This window comes from Crinia signifera, chromosome 4 (assembly GCF_055691185.1).
Source record: "Crinia signifera chromosome 4, ASM5569118v1, whole genome shotgun sequence".
NCBI lineage: Eukaryota > Metazoa > Chordata > Amphibia > Anura > Myobatrachidae > Crinia > Crinia signifera.
Genome location: NC_139220.1, coordinates 286892801 through 286913609, shown reverse-complemented (window position 1 = coordinate 286913609; position 20809 = coordinate 286892801). Strand labels below are relative to the sequence as shown.

Sequence of the window (20809 nt, the reverse complement as noted above, 5' to 3'; positions counted from 1 at the left end):
GTTAGGAGCTGATTGGATGGCTGTTTATCACTCTCCGCTTTTTCAAGCTTAGTTCATCTGGCCAAATGTAGTTACCTTCACAGTTGCACTCATACTGGGCATACGCTATACAATTATCTGGGCAATCCGCCTAATATCTGCAGATCTCCGTACTTGTAGGGTGTATGCATCCGAATAATCAGAAAACACTGATGGTTCAGACATGCTAAATCATCCACTATGTCTGTCCAATGCAATACATTTTAAGTTGCAAGTCGTCTGCATCGGGCAGTGTATGCGCTGCTGCGGCTCACTGGCAGACATTTCCCTTGATCCTTCACAGAAGAGGAACAGAGAAATCTCTCCTCCAGAGTAAAAAAATGATTATATGATGTGCTGTGTGTCAGTATGGCAGGCAATTTATCTGACCGTGGGCGTGGTAGGAGAACAAAATAATGTGCCCAGCGTAGAGAGGCACCGTGCCCGAAGCATGGCGAGCACAGCTTAGCGGTGTTACGTTTCAGTGTCCATGTTGACTGTGTCAATATTCGGGACAAAAAAATGTGAAAAACCCCATGTCAACCTTTTGACTGTTGATCTACCTCATGTCGACCTAGACTCATGTCGACCTTCCATTTTGTGTCATGGGTACTAGTGCTTTGGGAATTATGTGTATGTGTATAAGCTGGAATACTACTGTGGGCATCATGTGTACTGTGGGAATCATGTGTCTTGTGTGCATTGTGTATGTGACACTACTGTGTGGCATACATGTATAATGAGTACTACTATGTAATATAACTTGAATAATAGTTTTAGCCCCGCCTTCTCCCCATGGAGCAATCATTTGCGGCCTTTACAACAATAGATGGGGCCTGATGATGTTAGGAATCCTGCCACGCCTGCAGAGTGATTACTTGCATCTCCTCTCCGGTCATCTCCTGGAAAGGTTGGTAATTAGGAATATGCGTTTTGTGATGCCACCTTCCATAATATCATGAATGAAAGAGAAACAGAGCTTACCCTGGGCATTGGGCAAAAACATCTTATGAAATGTGAAACTGCATATCTACATGTGAGGAACACGGCATCATTGTGGTCCATTCTCGTTGACATGTAACAGATGGCTTAGCACCTTGTGTTCCTAGCTAAGTGTATGTCATATTAATAACAGCTGACAAATTGTCCAAACCTGTGCACGTCAGTGGTAAATGCAGGATTTTTATAGCGGAGTTTCCAATTGAAATCCAAAATCTCCCAGTGTGCAGGGCATTGGAGTAAGTATGGGAGTCTGGGGGAGCGGTAACAGCCCCGAAAATTGGTCTTTTTATACACTGTATACTGTATGGAATACTGTACTAATATTTAACAGTCCAGATGGTCTATATAGTATAGGCTCTTTCAAACATTTAAATAAGATAAGTGGTCAGGAAAATGTTAAACATACAGTATAATAAATAAATACACAAACATAATAGAAACAGTACTGCACTTTCTAAGCTCACAATCTCCCACTTCATGGTAAGGCTCCTGTCTCTTCCTCCTGGCTGCTACTCTCTGGTCTAGTGCGATGTTTCAGGGCTCAGATCCACACATACTGTAAATGTGGTAGAAGAAGCTGGTACACTGGGCATGTGCAACAGCTCTGCTCTGTCCCTTACACTGTATGATGTGATGACAGCTCTTTCGATCATATTATACATCAGCTATCGTCAGAATTTAAGGCACTTGCCAACAGAAGGGGGTTTCCGGGCAACAAGTAACCTCCCTGCGTTTGCCTATGCAAGTGTTAGGGCCATGGTGAAAAGTGTGCTAGCAAGGAAATTAACCAGGCCACAATTTCTTGAGTTTGCAAAAGACAAGTGGCTAATTTGTGGGCCCACTGTCCCATGATGCTACAGGAGCTCATGGACAGCGGATGTGTTAGTCATATCTACCCTGAATTCTGCACTATGAATCCTGGAACAGGGAAGACCTGATTGTTTTGGGTGACAAGACACATGGAAGTGCATTTGTGGATGGGATGTATTAATATACATTGCCGCCCTTCGCCTGACAGCCGCCGCGATGCTGCCTCATATGTACTAACATATGCGGCTAGCATCGTGTTGCGGTGACGGAGACCCCCGCGATACCTGTGATGTGGTCTGCGGGGGTCTCGTCACATCCCGGCAGCTGCCAGTGTCCCCCTGCATCTCCTCCTCCCCCCTGCAGCCGGATGTCCTGCCGGCTGTGACACCTGCTAGGGGAGGAGGAGACAAAGGAGGACGGGGGGGGGGGGGGGGGGCGCATGGGGTTAGGCTTGGATGAGGCAACTCAATGCAAGTTTGCATCATCCAACCTCTGGTCTGCCCACTTAAGTCAGGAAGACTAGTCAATTCTGTTGGGAAACTGGGAGAGCCGCTTTAATTCAGCTACAGCTTGACTGGTTTAATTGTGGTAGGACTGTCCTCTGGACATATGTCTTCATTTCAAATATAATGGGAGCTTAGTGGAGTCCTTATGGGAAAAAAATGAAACAACCACTTTAGTGGTTTTAAAAGTTCTTTAATGTTGATTTTGAATGTATACTCATGTATGTCCAGTAGATGGCAGTATTGTATACTACTATGTACATACGAAGTACAACATTTTTATCTCACTGAAATAAACAGCAACATCATCATTTTATATCAGCCAGTCGGTCAGGAAGGACACTCAGCAAACATTACAAAACATTCCAACAGTTTATGGGGTACTTAAGTAGTAGCCGGGCGCCCAGAATGCTCTTAGCGTACTGGGCTATTCTCCGTAGTTAAATACACTATAACGACTTGTCCTAAGGACAAGTTGGGCCCAATTTCCCCTGAGCTCTTCTGCCAGCACCCTGGGAGAGCTCACTTACGATTTGGCACTTACAAACATAGAAACATAGAATTTGACGGCAGATAAGAACCATTTGGCCCATCTAGTCTGCCCCTTTTTTATCCTTCAGGTAATCTCAACCCTTTTTGATCCTTATTTCTTTGCAAGGATATGCATATGCCTATCCCAAGAATGTTTAAATTGTTCTACTGTCTTAGCCTCTACCACCTCTGATGGGAGGCTATTCCACTTATTCACTACCCGTTCTGTGAAGTATTTTTTTTCTAAAATTTCCCCTGAACCTACCTCCCTCCAGTTTCAGTGCATGTCCTCATGTTTTATTACTTATTTTCCTTTGAAGAAAATTTCCCCCTGTACGATGTTAAAACCCTTGATATATTTGAAGATTTCTATCATGTCCCCCCTTTCCCTTCTCTGCTCCAAACTATACATGTTAAGATATTTTAGTCTATCCAGGTAAGTTTTGTGATGTAGGCCATGCACCATTTTATTTGCCCTTCTTTGTACAGTCTCTAATGTATTTATATCCTTCTGAAGATATGGCCTCCAGAACTGGACACAGTATTCCAGATGAGGTCGTACCAATGACCTATAAAGTGGCATTATTACTTCTTTTTTTCTGCTACTGATTCCTCTCCCTATGCAACCAAGCATATGATTAGCCTTCCTCATTGCTTTGTTACATTGCTTTCCTGCCTTTAAATCACTAGAAATAGTGACTCCTAGATCCCTTTCCTCCTCAGCAGTTTCCATTATAGTACCCTGGATACTATATTAAGATTTTGAGTTTTTGAGTCCCAAGTGCATGATTTTTCATTTTTTAGCATTAAACTGTAGTTGCCATGCTCTTGACCAATTCTCAAGTTTACATAGATCATCAGTCATTTGATTTACCCCTCCTGATGTGTCTACTCTGTTGCATACCTTTGTGTCATCTGCAAAAAGGCATACTTTCCCTTCAATACCATTTGCAATGTCACTAACAAAGATACTAAAGAGCACTGGTCCAAGTACAGATCCCTGGGGTACTCCCAGGGGCGGGCTGGGGGGCAGGATGCCACATGCCCCCCGGGCCGGTATGTAGTGGCTGGGTCTGGGCCGGCTGTGTGCACTCACACTGCCGTAGTCGTCGTTGGGTCCTGCTGCCCCACACAGGCCTCCATGGCGATGGCCCCTCCAAAAATGGCCGCCGCCTAGGAGGAGACAGACATTAGAGGTACTGCTGTACCTCTAGTGTCTGTCAGAGGATGACAGCGCCAGGGGCGAATTGGCCATTATTTCTACCGTGAGCCCCGCTCACCCTCCTCCCGCCCATTGCTGTCTTACTGTTCCGGCGCTGCCCCGCCTCCTCCTCTAGCCGGGGATGTCAGCAGCGGCTGTTGTCAGCATATACATGTGCAGAGGTGGTCAGCAGATCCTCCAGGCACCGGGGCTGTGCGTGCCACATCAACCCACAGCGGTAAGATTGCCTCTGCAGAGGCAGACTGGGCTGGGGGGCACCCGGGTCGCAGTCACATAAGTGGCAAACAGTAATGAGAGACAGAGCACCGGCCGCTCTGTCTGTGCTGCAAAACAGTTGGAGCCTCCAGCATGTAGTTCCGCCTCCCTGAGCTTATCCCTCACAGATGAATATGTAAAGGCATGCATGCTGCTGACTGGCCACACCGCTGCGGAAAAGAAGGCTGCTGTTAGGATGAAGCTCAAGGAGGCTGAGCTACAAGCTGCAGCCTCCGATTGTATTGCAGCACTGACAGAGCGGCCGGCGCTGTATCTCTTATTACGGTTTGCAACTTGGCTGCTCTGAGTCCCAAAGCCTGCGGAGGCTTCTCCCCCTTCGCTCCATTGGCTGCCGCGGAGAGAGTAGCTGCTCTCTGCTGACTAGCTCCCCCCGCTTGCGCTGCATCCCGCTGACTCCAAGCAGCAAGGATGCTATTTGCAAGTCCCGCTACCAGATGGGATTAAATTCAGCGCTCCTGGGCCCCCGTCACTGCCTCACTTCCCCTTCTCATCAGAAGACACAGACCTGACAGCACAGAGGTATTCATCATGGAGGAGGGGGAGGGATTGCATACCACTGATCTGTGTATGCTGTATTAAAGTATGTTTACAATGTGTGTCGGTGTGCCACTGGACTGGTCCGTATAATATATGTGTGTGTCCTATACAATGTGTGGGGGTGACAGTTTGCCCCTGGTCCCTACATAATGTGCGTGTGTCTCAATGTACCCCTAACCCCGATACAATATGTGTGTCAGTGTGCCCCTGGTACCTATACAAGTGTATGTGTGTGCCCATGGTCCCTATACAATGTGTATGTGTGCCTCAATGTTCCCATGGTCCCTATAAAATGTGTGTGGGAGTCAGTCTGCCCCTGATCCCGATAGAATGTGTATGTGCGTGTCAGTGTGCCCATGGTCAATATACAATGTAGTCCCTGGGAAATAGATCTGTGTGTGTCGGTGTGTTGTAGTGCGGGAGCAGGTAGCAGCCACCCCACACTGCAGCATAGTATGCCCCAGCCTCTTTCTCTGATGCTGTTTCTCTTCCTTTCCCTCTTTTTCTTCTTAGGGCTATTTCACACGCTACCGCTCCTGCCGGGCGGCAAAATCCTGCACGGCCAAGAAGCCGTGCCGCACTCTGGAGTTTAGAATGGTGGGGATTGCCACAGCCCGGCAGCCTTCCCTTCCAGTGGTGGGATCCGGCTGCAACCGGGCGGCCAGGTCGTGGCCGTCCCGTGTGAATGGACACAACTGTGTCCATTATTAACTGGTGTGCGGCACGGCTTTTTACCGTGCGGGGCCGGAGTGTGTGAAATAGCCTGTACACTGTCTCTACCTCTTTTTCTCTCCCTGACACTCTCTCTATCTGACTGACACTCTCCCAGACACCCTCTCTGAATCTACCTGACACTCTCACTCTTGTTTCTCTCCATTTTTCTCTTGCCCCCCTCTCATCCCTTTCTCTCTCATTCCCTCTTTTTCCATGAATTCTCTTTCCTTCCTTCCTGACCACTTTGCCAAATATTTCTCACCCTCTCTCACCCTTCTCTCCCCCAGTGTCTCTCACTCCCCTCACTTTCTTTTTCTTTCTCTTGCTCCCCTAATGGAAATTGTAAAGACAACGTGGCAGGGGCCCTCTTCACAATTCTGATATGGGGCCCACAGAGTTCTACTTATGCCCCTGCACTTATATGTGACTGCAGTTAAAGCTGTCCATAGAAAAGGTGTGTTTGCTGGTGGTGGGAGGACAGACAAGTTGTTGTGAGAAGGGCTGCCCAGGTCTGTCACCTAGGAGGCGAACAGTGCTATATGCAGCAGCAGAAACTCAGCCTCCTGAGTCACTCCTTACTGCTGCTGCCTTTTGCCCTTGCGCTGGTAGAAAAGCTGGGCCACTTGATTGCATTTGCCCCCCAGGCTAAAAGTTGCCAGCCAGCCCCTGGGTACTCCACTGATAACATGTCATAGAATGCACTCCATTTACTACAACTGTCTGTTTCCTATCCTGCAACCAGGTTCTTATCCATTTAATTGTTTTATAATCCAATCCCAAACTTTCAGGTTTATTTAGCAGTCTGCGATGTGGGACAGTGTCAAATGCCTTACTAAAGTCTAGATATGCCACATCTACGCCCCCCTCCCCCCTTCATCTATTATTTTGGTCACGGAGTCAAAAAAGTCAATAATATCTGTTTGGCATGATCTCCCTGCAGTAAAACCATGCTGTTTTGGATCCTGTAAGTTGTTTAATTTAAGATATTCCACTTGATATATAAATTGCATGCGGTTTATTGCATTTAAAGGCTCCCGGAGAGCTGCGGGGGTAGGAGATACAATTTGGGTCAATTTCACTCAATCCCGACAGATCGGGCCAAGAAAAACGGCCCAAAATTGGATGTGTGTGACATCCGCTCCGATCCGATGCGTGGTCCCGTTTGCATTGGGTCAGAACCCTGGCGACTGAACGTCCTGCACATAAAATCGATGGGATCGGACCCATCAATTACCAACCGCAGGTGCTTTTTAGCACCCGCGATGTGTTGGGTCTGATTCTGTAGGTGCGTGCCAGCAGTGAAGCACCGCTGTCATATACCTATGTGCAGGTATGTCCAGCAGAGCAGACAAGGTTGACCAGTGGGGCCTGCAGCGGTGAGTGGTGGAATGCGCTGAGCTCCCGGGGGTAAGGCGGTGGTACCTACCAGGTGACCAACAGCAGCATAATTAAAAAAAAAACAATTCAAAAGACAGGCCGAGTGTAAGAGCATTATTTTTTTATTATGCCCAGCACCTGCCGCTCAGGACTTCCTGACAGTGGACACTAGGGGCTGCTGCAAGGTCACTCCCACCCCCTGGTTGTTCAACGCAGCCCGGTACCCCCTGATATCCGGGACCTGCTGCTGCCATGAGCTGCAATTGTAGCATGGGAACCGACCTAACAAGTGAACCAAGATTTGAAGGGTAATTTAATTGTTAGTGTGTGAACTATTTCCTCAGCAATTTATGCCCATCAACATTGCGGACTTTTCTGCTCACAAATAGGGCTGCCACTCCTGGGATTAGGGATTGAAAAATACCTAATCTTGGGTTTCCGGGGACTCAGTTTGTCAATATAACCATGAACTATAATCCCCTTCTGTCCCCCCCAAACCAGTGTCACTTACAGTACCCGGGTGGCGGTGATGGTGAGGCCCAGCGATAAGGAGGTCGGGTGCCAGGCGGTGGTGTGGAGGGTGTGCATGCTGCACAGCGGGACCTCTGACATGCAGCAGCAGTACAGCAAGCCGGGATCAGGAGCAGCAGGACTTCCTTGGAAACAGCAGTGATAGCGGTGTATGGTAATGCATCAGGAGGCGTCTGTTACAAGCCGTCTCCTCGTGGTGCAGTAGTGATCCAACCTACGTTCTAGGACCAGGGCCCCTGAGAGGTGTGTCGGGCCCTGGTAAAATCTTGGGGAGTGGCCTAATCACTGGAGGTGTGGCCACCTCCCATGATTAGGCCACGCCCCCAAAATGTTTAATGGGGTGAAAAACACTCTAAAGTTGAGGGGACAGTGTTAACCCCCCCCTCGGCAGCAGCACACACCTACAGCATGTGCTGTGCTGACAGCAGGCTCAGCATGAGCTGTTACGCTGTCAGTGAGATGCTTATGCTGAGCCTGTTGAACAGGCTACCATCCACTAGGGCATGGAGGGTGAACAGAATAGTGTGCCGAGTGTAGTGAGGCACCGTGCCCGAAGCATGGTGAGCGGCTGCCGCACACTTAGACAGTGTCCAGACCTAGACATCTAGATCTAGACGCCTAAAAAAAGTAATATCAAAAAATGTGTGTCGACCTACTACATTGTCGACCTTCCGCCGGTTGACCTAAGGACCCTGTTGACCTTCCGGTGTCGACCTTTCTCGGGTCGACCAAATGATCCATACAATTTTATATTGTGGGACCCATTTGCGCAGTTGAAGAAGAGGTCCTGTGCATGCATAAATTACTCAAAATCTGTACTTTGCAACTCCCAATAAAACATCTCGGACGAGATTTAATGAAGTGTGATTTTTAGGCACTTTCCAAAATTGCACATTATCGCATTGTTTTAAAATCACATTTTTTGCTGTGAATTTGCATATTTAATGAGATGTGAATAACGGGCAAAAAAATGCGATAAAGTGTGATAATGTGAGATTTTTACTCATGAAAATGTGCAAATTTGAGGAAATGTGCGATTTTGTGTTACATTTTTTTTTTAAATGGTGTGGGGTCCCCCCTCCGTGCATAACAAGCCCCGGGCTCATTGAGCCGAACCTGGTTCCAAAAATACGGGGGACAAAAAGTGTAAGGGTTTCCTGTATTTCTGAAACCAGCCCTGGACTCTTGGACCGGTCCTGGTTACAAAAGTATGGGGGACAAAAAAACTGGGGGTCCCCGTATTTTTAAACCAGCAACGGGCTCCAACAGCACGCGGTGTCATGCCACAGCCAGGGTACACTTTTTACATAAGGTCCCCCAGCTGTATCATGCTCACCGTGGCTGGTCAGCCTTGGATGGTGTACCTGGGGAGAAGGGATCCTCCCAATAACGTGGTCCCCCAGGCTTTGCCCATCCAGGGCTGAAGCCTGGGGCAGTCACCAACGTCTGTGGGCTGTGGACGCTGGCCTGATAGGGTTAAATCAGCCCATGCTCACCGTGGCTGGTCAGCCTTGGACGGGGTACCTGGGGAGTGGGTCCCCCCCCCCCCCCCAATAAAGTTGTCCCCCCCAGGATTTGCCCATCCAGGGCTGAAGCCCGGGGCTGTCACCGCCGTCCATGGGCTGTGGACACTGGCCTGATAGGGTTAAATCCGCCCTACAAAACATTGTTTTTTTCCGGATGAACTACAAGTCCCAGCAGGCCTCCACCGCATGAAGGGACTTGGCGAACTGCAAGTCCCAGCATGTGAGGCATTAATGGGCCCTCTGGGACTTGTAGTTCACATGTAAAAAGAATGTTTAAAAAAAACACAGACACTGACAACACTACAAGTTTATTACACACACCGGTCCAAGAGCCCGGGGCTGGTATCAGAAATATGGGGGATCCCTACGCATTTTGTCCCCACATATTTTTAGAACCAAGTCCGGCTGAATGAGCTCGGGGCTGCTAATGCTCAGGAGGGGGACACCACACCATGGCCTTTATTCTGATCTGTGCGGAAATTCCCGCATTCTTACGGAGCGGTCCGCACGCCACGGTGTTTTTCCGCATGCGGCCATCGTCCGTAGAAACGCCCACGTGTCCTCCGCATTCGGACGGACTCACTCTTTAAGAACAGGGCGTGTTTACGGACGACATACAAACCATGCGTGTGCGGGAGAAACACTCCGATTCTGCACGGTATTACAGAGTATTACAGAGTATGCTCGGGAATACCGCATCCGACCGGGAGCCAAGCGGTGCTACCGCACGTAAGCGGAGGATTTACGCCAAACAACCCACTATGAAGTATCTTCTGCAATACATCACATGACCCACTTATTCAATTACCTACCCTCATAAAAAACAGCTTATTTGGAATTGGAATCAATTAGATTCCAATATATCCTTACAAGCATGCCTAACACATGCATAGCACACATTAACCCTTACAGCAATGTAAGTGCAATGGTTTCAATTAAAGCACTGACAAGCGGCCTATTAGTGAGTAATGAGTAAAGGAGTAGATTCTATTGGGTTCAGGTGTTAATGGTTGTAGTCATTAGGCGTACGTTCGCCTACCGCATGAACGAGTGGTGTCCGCAAAGCAATAGTACACTTGTGGACACCGCACATTTCTGCCCTTTTTGATCGCGTGCATTCGGAGTGGTTTCCGAATGTACGCCCCCCAACATAAGTGTACTCCCCCGTGTCCGCCCATGTTTCCGCCCCGTTTTGCCCACTTTGAAACTACGCCCATGTGTCATTCCGCATGACGCCCATAATACGCCCCTATTTCCCGAATGATAGCGGTGAACAGTTCTGGACGGGATTTGGCCGAACTGGTACCGAGTCAATGCGTGGCACATGCGCGTAGCGTTCTCCACGCAGGCGCAGACGCCATAAAGACGCGATCCGTAAGAACGCGGTAAAGTCCGCATCAATCAGAATAAGGGCCCATATTTTTTATTTTATTTTACTTTTACTCGTATTTTAACTCAGAACCATACAAAGATCTCAATGATCTGCGCATGGTTCTGGCAAATTCGCCAGTCAGAACCTGGTCTATTTTATTTGGCAATTTTTGGACTTTTTTTGGCAATTTCCAAATTCGCACACCATTAGATTGTCGATTTCTATATTTTTCAATGTGAAAACATCTGGATACGAATTGAGAAATCGCCACTTTTGAATGTGTGAATTAGTGGGAAAAAGTGTGATTTTCGTCATAATTCGCATCCCATTAAGCTGCCGATTTATAAATAATAAAAAAGTGCGAATTTGTTTTTGGCGATAAAATAGATCCCCCCCCCCCCCAAAAAAAATGGATTCCTATTAAATCTCACCTAAGATGTTTTTCTCCGTACAAGCACAGCACTACCAGGCAACAAAACTTTACTGATCTCAGCAGCAATATTAACAGCGCCCAATTGGCTTTTATGTAGGAAGCATTCTGGGAAATGCATTCCCCAATATCAAAGCAGTCAAACAATCCCCTAGGGGCGACAGTTTGCAGGTTATTGCAGGGATCATTTTTCATTGGTATTAGCAAAATGAAATAATGCTGACTGCTGCTCCTCTAGTCCCTGTGCTTCTGCACCAGCGTCTGGCTTATACTGCTGCCATACAGTAGAGACACTTCCCCTGTCACTAAGTAAGCTGGTAGGAGAGTTTTTAGGTTAACAAAGAAAAATACATGGTGCAGATGCAAACTCCATATTATTAATAAATAATAGAGGTTCTTGGTATATTAATTGGCCAAGAAATATTTGCCCACCAACCAGGTTCACGGTGACCTCATTTCTGGTGGGTCCCTAATACTAAGTTTAAATCTGGGGCGCAGAACCCCAAAAAGGTTGGCATAGGCCAGTCACCCCAGGGCAGCAAACAAGTGAAAAACTAAGCTAAAAGTGTATTAATAAGAAAGAAGCAGAAGCTCGAGGTTAAAAAGTGAAGTGCTAGAAAGTATAATATATTAGTGGAAAATAAATAGTACTAAATAAATGTTAGGGTGTGCCACCCCGAAAGCAACTCAGCCACACCAACCCAAGGGGAGCCGCGCCCCAAATCCATCCCAAGACTAGCATCCCCAAGACTAGGCTGAATTGCTTTCGGGGTGGCACACCCTAACATTTATTTAGCACTATTTATTTTCCACTAATATATTATACTTTCTAGCACTTCACTTTTTAACCTCTAGCTTCACTGACCATACCGCTGCTAGTTCCCATCTGCCGATTGCAGCCCCATGCAGTCACAGCGCTGCTGCATGTGTGTCCGATGGCGGCTGTGTGTGCGCACGGCGTAGTCATGCAGCCTTTTGAATATGTGCCGGGCCATGTCTGGCGCCTGCTACGCACAGTCTGAGCGTCGGCTACACAGGACTACGCCGTGCACACACAACCGCCATCGGACACACATGCAGCAGCGCTGTGACTGCATGGGGCTGCAATTGGCACCATTTTTCAAGGCTGGCACGCAGGTGTTTGGAATGTCTAAAGAGGGGCAGGTGTGTGGCATTACTAATGGGGGCAGGTGTGTGGCATTACTAATGGGGGCAGGTGTGTGGCATTACTAATGGGGGCAGGTGTGTGGCATTACTAATGGGGGCAGGTGTGTGGCATTACTAATGGGGGCAGGTGTGTGGTATCTGCCGATGTGACAATGATCAATGGTGTTGAGCATCGGGAGCTTGACCCATGATAACGGCACTTCCTGTGAAACCACGCCCTCATTTTTACTCTGTGGGGGTATGCCCAGGGTAGTTGCCAAATCCAAGTGGGCTAAAGAACCTTTCACACCCAGGGGGAGCATTTCACTATCCACGCCACCACTGGTTGCCTCTAGTAGTGAGCCCTTGAGGGTCCGTTTGGGACTCTTCTTCTGACCTTGCTCCTCCCCCTGTCCTGCCATGTCATGTTACAGGTCCCAACATTCTGTGAGCTGCTGGCATGCTCTCCAGTGCCAGTGCAAGGCACCAGAGCTCCCGGGGGGTGTGTGGGGGGGGGGGGGGTGGTGTGTTGGGGCACCCCAGGGGAGGGGTTGATGCGGCTGCGCTTTGGGGGGGTTCGTGGCAGGATATGCGGGGGGGGGTTGGTTGGTTAGAGATGCGGCTTCGGGTGGGCTCCAGGAGGGTTGGTGCAGGCGCTGCCCCTGCCACAGATTGACTGTGACTATGACCAGCACGGGGGGGGGGGGGTGGGGGGTTCGTCTCATTCACCTGCTCCCAGCTCCTTTTCTAGCTCTCCTCGGCGGGAGCTTTGCAGCTACTGCTGCGTCTTCTTCTGCTGCTCATTACCGCCCTCCAGTGGCCCTGATGCTCCCTGTCCCTTTCTCCCAGTGTATAGATGCAGTGCGCATGTGCATAGATGCCTATTGCATAATGCCCCCATCAATACTTACTGCTGCTTCTCCTACTCCTTAATTAGCCAGCCGCTAGTGAGGTGCTAACCGTAACCCCTCACAAAGCCGCACACACACGAACACCCCACCCCCGCCCAACAAAGCAGTGCGCACTGCCCGAGCCGACAGAGGCAGTGTGCAGTCCGTGCACCCCCCCCCCCCCCCCCGGAGCCAGTGTGCGGTCCGGGCGTCTAAGTGACAGGCGGGTCAGACAGCTGAGCAGGGGGAGCTGTCTTTGGGCCCATCATGAAGTTAGATAAACCTTTTAAAACACCCCCAAATAAATGCATCTTAAATCTTAGTCACTATTTCTACTATAACCTATTGTATTTAACAAGTCTGGTGCAGTTATGAATAACTTGTAAGGATTTTGTTCCCAGGCATCAGTTGTTACATTTATTTCTGATACATATAATGTAGAACCAGGATGTGTGTATCATACAGGCGACTTACAGAGCTTAGTGACAGTCTTTATCTATAGCTGCAGTAATAGTGGATAGTGTATGACTGTAGATGACACAATTGACAGTGCACCTGTGGCAGGGTGAGCTAAGTACAGCAGGGGTTAAGCAGGTTAGGACACTGGGACAGAGAGCTCTGTGATTGGCTCAGTGCTGTAGTTGGCAGCAGTGTCTCCTCACACTCCCTGCAATGCAGCGGCATCCTTACTGCAGCTCCCAGCTCCTAGAGGCAAGCCCCAGGGAATTACAGCCAGGGAATACCCCATTACATTGCTATGGGGGCAGCACTGTCCCACAGGAGGAAAGGGCAGCCTGAAATACCCTCACAGCCAAAGCCCTGCAGTGGGTAAGTACTAGTTTCTGATATACTTCTCTACATCATATACTGCTCTGCCTGCACACAGAGCTATGCAGACTACTTCTTCTGCCAAGTGCACCTTGGTATTTCTGTCCTGTATAATGCTGCTGAGTATTACATATACACTGATAATGATCACGCTGCACTGTATAATGATGCTGAGTATTACATATACACTGATAATGGTCATGCTGCACTGTATAATGAGGCTGAGTATCTCTATACACTGATAATGATCACGCTGCACTGTATAATGATGCTGAGTATTACATATACACTGATAATGGTCATGCTGCACTGTATAATGATGCTGAGTATCTCTATACACTGATAATGAGCACGCTGCACTGTATAATGATGCTGAGTATCTCTATGCACTGATAATGATCACGCTGCACTGTATAATGATGCTGAGTATCTCTATACACTGATAATGATCACGCTGCACTGTATAATGATGCTGAGTATCTCTATACACTGATAATGATCACGCTGCACTGTATAATGATGCTGAGTATCTCTATACACTGATAATGGTCACGCTGCACTGTATAATGATGCCGAGTATCTCTATACACTGATAATGATCACACTGCACTGTATAATGATGCTGAGTATCTCTATACACTGATAATGATCACGCTGCACTGTATAATGATGCTGAGTATCTCTATACACTGATAATGGTCACGCTGCACTGTATAATGATGCTGAGTATCTCTATACACTGATAATGATCACGCTGCACTGTATAATGGTGCTGAGTATCTCTATACATTGATAATAATTATGCTGCACTGTAATGCACACTGTAATTTTAATTAATATCTGCTTATTAAGTTAAAATCTCATTTCCCTCTCACATTTAAATCTTTAAAAAAGATTTGACTAAAATGTTCTCCATACTGTACTCCCAGGCACACCGCTATGTCTGGGACGCTGCTCAGTGTATGTACATCCCATATCAGCAGCATCGGAGATCTTATCAGCCTTCTGCTATTTACTCAACATCACACAAATCTCACAAAGTCATCTCCTATATTAATAAGGGAATGATTCATTTATTCACTTTTACCAATATAATGTTATGGTAAGAATGGTAGTAATACATACAAACAGGGGTGGCATGGATTCAGTATTTTGGGGAATGCAGCCTCATGACTCAGTGATATCTTCAGTTCCTGGAGAATGAATGAGGTAAATATTGGTTCATCCCACAAAACAGATGCCTTCACTGTGTGTAGGGAATAGGCAGGGCAGGTGGAACACAGGAAGTGTCCCATTAGACCACCTGCATGATCACCAGGCTGGACAACGAGTGCACCTCTACCTTGCAAGTATGAGTGGGGTTTTGGAGCACTCAGTATACGTGTGCTGAACAGGGGCGGTATAATAGATGTACATAAAATATATAAACAGTCAATAGGTCGACCCCATACAGTTGCATACCTCCCCACATTCAGCATTCCAGGATCGGGATGCCCGCACAGCCCAGCCGCAAATGATTCCATAAAGCAGTGGTTCTCAACCTTGATCCTCAGGACCCCACGCAGTTCATGTTTTCCAGGTCACCTGTGCATTTTTTAAATGTGACAGTTGGTGATACAGAGAGCAGCTGCTGGTGACCTGGAAAATGTGCACTGTGTGGCTGTCCTGAGGACTGGGGTGGAGAACCACTGCCGTAAAGGGACATGGCTTTGTGTAACGTGTCCTTTCCCTAGCAAAGACCCTGTTTTGACAATGGGGGGGGGGGCATGGCCAGCGCTATGAGAGCGCCTGGCCATGCCACCTGTTCCTCTGTCTTCTGTGAATAGATGCTGTGCTCATGCACTCTGCATATATTCACTGCTGTGACACAGGGACTCCCAGCTGACCCCCCAACCCCCGCTGCTGGACACTGCGGGCAAGATGAGGGACAGTTACCAAAAATCATGACTGTTCCGCAGAACTAGGGACAGTTTGGAGGTAATCAGTTGAAAAGCAAAAGGTCAACAGTAAAAATGTTTATCCGGGATTGACATAGACAAAAGGTCAACAGTGTTAAAAGGTTGCCATGGAAATTGTCGACACAAGGGGCCGGATGTAATGAAGTCTGAGTTGGTGGCTGTGCGGGATGCCGTGCAATTTTTTTTTGAAGGGGCAATCATTTACAAGGCATGGTTTTGCCTTGTAAATTATTACCCCTTTATTTATATACAGTTTCTTATATAGCGCAGCAGATTCCGTTGCGCTTTACAAAAACTTCCATGTTCAGTGTCGACCATTTGTGTTTCAACCGTTGTTATCTTCGTCAATCTTTTGACCATATCGACCTTCTGAACATGTTGACCTATTGATTGTCAACGATATGGGGTAAACCTATGGGGTAAACTTATTAATATGGGGTAAACCTATTACTGTCTACCCATTGAGTGGAACCCGTACTGAATAGTGCGTCACACTGCGTGCTCCTGCCTCAGGCAAGGGGAACCTACCAACAAGCACTGCCCATGGGGATGGGTACACCTTATTTCATTCATATGTGATGTGGCTTACTCCCATAATTACAAACTATAAAGAGTTAATGGTGTCATTTGGTAATGACAAAAGCAACTTCCCTCACAAGTTAGCTCTAGCAGAGCATATAAGTGTTATCTTGGGACCTCTGTAACTGTAGCCGTCCTTGGTTTAGGACAATGCTGCATTATAAGCTACAGAATGGAAATTGTGGAACAGAAACCGTCATCTAAAAAACTATACAATCACTGTTCTGATACCCGCTGTGTGGAGGATCCCAACCTTGTGTCCTTTTGCCCGGGGCATGCCTTTATAGTCCTGGCACACTAACAGCTGCTCTGTGGACTCTGGATACAGAGAAGTTCTGTTTTATTTGCACATTGATACTGGATGTGCTGCTTGTGGTTGTAGTCCAGTGTGTGGTTGTCTACAAAGACAATGAGATTTGCATCATTATGAGAAAACAGCATCAGTGTCTACTATATATGAACTTGGATGTGTGAGGTTTGCTTGATATATAGGTGTGTTAGACTCCATCACACACCAGTTTTACAGGAACCCTGATCATTTTACTGTAACTCTTAGAAAGCAGCAGCACCTTGGGTAGGTGTGAAACAGCGGCAAATCGCTTATGATTTTGACCATTAAATTGTTGGGTTTATTTAGCAGCTGTTTGGATCTGCTGATATTGCCAAGAAGAGACTGCAGCCAATCGTAGGTCAGCCGTGAAGGTTATCAGTTGCGAACTGGCATCTCTGCTGCACCTATATGGGACCTCTAGGACCCGGAACAGGGAAGGGAAGATAATCGCTGACCTATCCCATCCTGGTCCCTTCCTCTTTTAGACACTGCCATACCCACACATTCCTTGTTAAAACTGAGTACATATGACGATATCATTAATGACATTTTTGTGCAAATCGTTTAGTTTGTAGGCACTATATAGTTATCAACCCCCTTTGTCCTCAGGTAGTTCAAAGAAAATTGGTAACAATATAGTTCATCTGTTACCTCCAGGTAAAATCTATACCTATCGGCTATAATCAGAGGCAGAACTACCATTGGTGCCCCTGAGGACTGTCCATTGCCCAAAACCAGCAATGCGTTATCCCCCGGCCCTCCTGCAGACCATTTTGGGCAATGTTGGATGAATGCGGGCAGAGAGCAGGGTGGGCCCTCCATATATGCCGTCCATATTATGCAGTTATCTCATACATTCAGGGAATGCTTACAATATGTGGGTTTTTCCTTTTAACATGGAATGTTTTTTTGTGTGACACCCCCCCCCCCCCCCCCCCCCCTCACAAAAATTTGCTCTGGCAAAAAAGAACATATCATCCTTAGTTTTCTATGTATTCCAGGCTCAATGTGAAGTAGCATTCTGCCCCCTGGTACCCATGCCCATACCCAACCATCGGTGATGGGGCTGGATTCAGCCAGTAACTTCTAAGGGCAAGATGTACTAAGCCTTGAAAAGTGATAACATGGAGAGTGATAAACAATTCGCTCCTACTGTAATTTTTCAAACACCGCCTGCAGCATGGCAGGTAGGAGCTGATTGGCTGGTGGTTTATCACTCTTCAAGCTTAGTACATCTGGTCCTAAGTGATCTAGTCAGATTGCTTAGAAAATGGGCTAAAATCGCCCCGTGTCTATGGCCCTTAAACATATCTCCTAACATAACCCATTCCAGGAGGGACACAACCATCAAATTATATCTCCCCGCATTCAAGGCTGCAAATGGAGGTTTATGCTAAACCTCCATTTGCCACCATGCAGGAGATCGCCATGATCCCCTGAGAGGGGGGGGGGGGGCGGCATCTCGGAGATTCGCATGGCTGTGCGTCAACCAGAATAAACTTCTTAATGTGAGATTGACATCACCTGTTTTGGCTATCATTAATTATGAGGGAAGTCCTGGAATAGAGCATTCTGTCCCTCTGGAGAGCGTCATGTTGGGAGCTATGCTTAAGAGATACAAATATAGACATCTCTAATATTCTTTCTGGGATAGAGAGTGACTGAGAGTAAAGGGTTACAGTACATGGACTGATGATGTACTGTATGCACAGCATATGGCATTACCTTACATTGGTCACCACACCCTAAGCAGGATGTGTACCTGTGTGTTTTACTATTGACAGTTTTCAGACGGTCCCTGGGTGTGTCTGCTGTATTGAATAGGTGTTTTCACACATTCACTGATACATTTCTCTTCCCAAAGTCCTGTGTGCGGGCTATCAGGTAATCCTGGAACACGTCTAGCAAGTCTTACATGTCAGCATCTCAATATTTCATACACATGTACAAATGGTAATAATAAAAATAGATACCTCTCACTGACATCCAGTATAGTATGGCTGAATTGTCGGTGCCCCTCCCATGTACATAATGGAGATTAGACTTGTGAGCTGGATATTTAGCCACTGTGTATCTGCTCCATACGGAGAGGTATTGTTGCCAGAATGAGAACAATACAGTTTTCTATGTAACCTAACCCTAAATAAGTGAAAGACGAAGCTATACGCAGACCAGGTCCTTCTCCTGGGCTCCCGGGAAGGTGGCCAAGTCTCCCACTTTCTAGTGATAGCCCCCGCTCCCCCCTTGCCCGCTGGTTTAATTACCATAAATTGCGGGTCTGTGGTGAGGGGGCGGGGCTTAAATGACGCGATCGCGACATTTTTCGGCATTGGGGGCGGGGCCAAGTGATGTCAGCCCTGCCCCCCTGACGTGTTGAAATCAAAAGTAGGCAAGTATGGCTATACGCAGGACCGGTGCAAGCCTCCCCCCGCCCCAGGCAAAACCACCGCCCGCTGACCCACCGTGGGGGGGAGATTTCAGCGGGCAGTACACGCGCTCCGGTGGGGTGGGTGGGGGTATGCAGGCGATACTGCGGCGGGCGCCCGCACCCCCGTGTCCAGGGGGGGGGGGGGGTGTGTGCTCAGCGTTGATTCATGGGTGGGATGGGGGGGGGAGAGGGAAGCGCGCTGTCTCATCTGCTCCCCACTCCCTGCGTTCTTTCTATGGTACCTCGACGGCTCAGTACTGCCCTCCAGTGGCCACCTCCCTAGGCAAATGCCTAGACCTGCCTAGTGGTGGCACGCCGGCCCTGGCTATACGCCAACAGTGTATAATTTGTACAGCGGACGAATGATATATCGGCTGGGTCATCCGTGCATGGGCCTAATTCAGACCTGATCGCAAAGCCTCTTTTTTCTTAGCAAATGGACAGAGCCATGCTGCACTGCCGGTGGGGCGGATGTAACATGTGCAAAGAGAGTTAGATTAGGTGAGGTGAGTTCAAACTGAAATCTATATTGCTGTGTAAAGGGGCATACACACGGTGAGATATTGGCTTTGGACGATTTTGACTTTGCAATTTCCCCTTGAAGTGCATGGAGACGATTTTGGCTAAATGCACTTTTGCAAATTTGAATATGGGCCAAATGTAATATGGTGTCAATTTTTTGGGGGTAAAAAATGGCCAAAATCCCCCATTTACCGAAAATCTCATGCGGCCTGGCCCAATAATCGCACTTTTTCGGTCAAAACATCAAAATCGCAAAGTAATAGGGTGTAACTGTCTCATGGGGATGCAGTTAAAATCCCGGCGGTCGGGATCCCGGCGTTCAGAATCCCGACGCCGGAATCCCGACCGCCGAAATGCCGACACATTCTCCCTCCTGGGGTGTCCACGACACCCCTGGAGGGAGAATAAATTAGTGTGCCGAGCGTAGCGAGGCACCGGGCCCGCTGCGTGGCGAGCGCAGCGAGCCCGCAAGGGGGGGCGATCCACGTCCCCCCCTTGTCGGCATTTCGGCTGTCGGGATTCCGGCGTCGGGATTCTGAACGCCAGGATCCCGACCGCCGGGATTCTATACTGAATCCGTCTCATGATCAACAAAAAAATAAAAGCCCTGGTTCTGGCTGGCAAGTTTGACAAAACCGTGCACAGATTAGCATGATGTGGACAGATTATTTTAATGCAATAGTTTGGACTCTAATCCAGGGAAAATGCTGCATGTCGACATCAGGTGTTGACACTTTGTACCACCCCTTTATATAGATGACTCCAGATAGGATATTAGTTGTATAAACTAATGATAGGATTAAGTTGAATGTAAGAATCTGATCATTATGAAGTTATTACTGTAGAGTAAACAGTTTCCAGTAGAATTGTGATGACATTGTTGCTGTCAGACCCAGGTGTATACGCCAGGTGTTAGCCCAGTCTCATGTTACATACCGGCCAGGGAACGCTGATATTTCTATCCTAGTACTAATGGATCAGTACCAGCTCTGATTCTTTAACAGTTCATGGGGAGATATGACCTCTCTCTGTCAGGGTAGGACTGCATTTACCTCAACTTTATCTGAGCCACGAGTGTCAAATGTAACACAAGATTTCTACATTCCCTACAGGACTTTGCTGAACACCATGTCATACCGCGTTGCTAAAATGACGAAGAACTGGCACTTTAAAAGCTTGGAGAGTGATGCAGAGATAATGTACCAACCAATCATTTCCTGTCATTTTTAAAAACAGCCTTTAACATGACAGTTAGCAGCTGATTGGTTGGTGCTTTAT

At 47.6% G+C, this 20809-nt stretch overlaps 1 protein-coding gene across 1 annotated transcript in view; it reads left to right on the top strand.

The window, feature by feature from the left end:
- The first annotated feature begins 13555 nt into the window (after positions 1–13555).
- TACC1 (transforming acidic coiled-coil containing protein 1) overlaps positions 13556–20809 on the top strand; it is a 118482-nt gene continuing 111228 nt past the window's right edge. Inside the window, exon 1 of the mRNA XM_083184899.1 lies at positions 13556–13713. Coding sequence (XP_083041025.1) covers positions 13643–13713 — 71 coding nt within the window. The 5' untranslated portion in view covers positions 13556–13642. The remainder of the gene's footprint in view (positions 13714–20809) is intronic.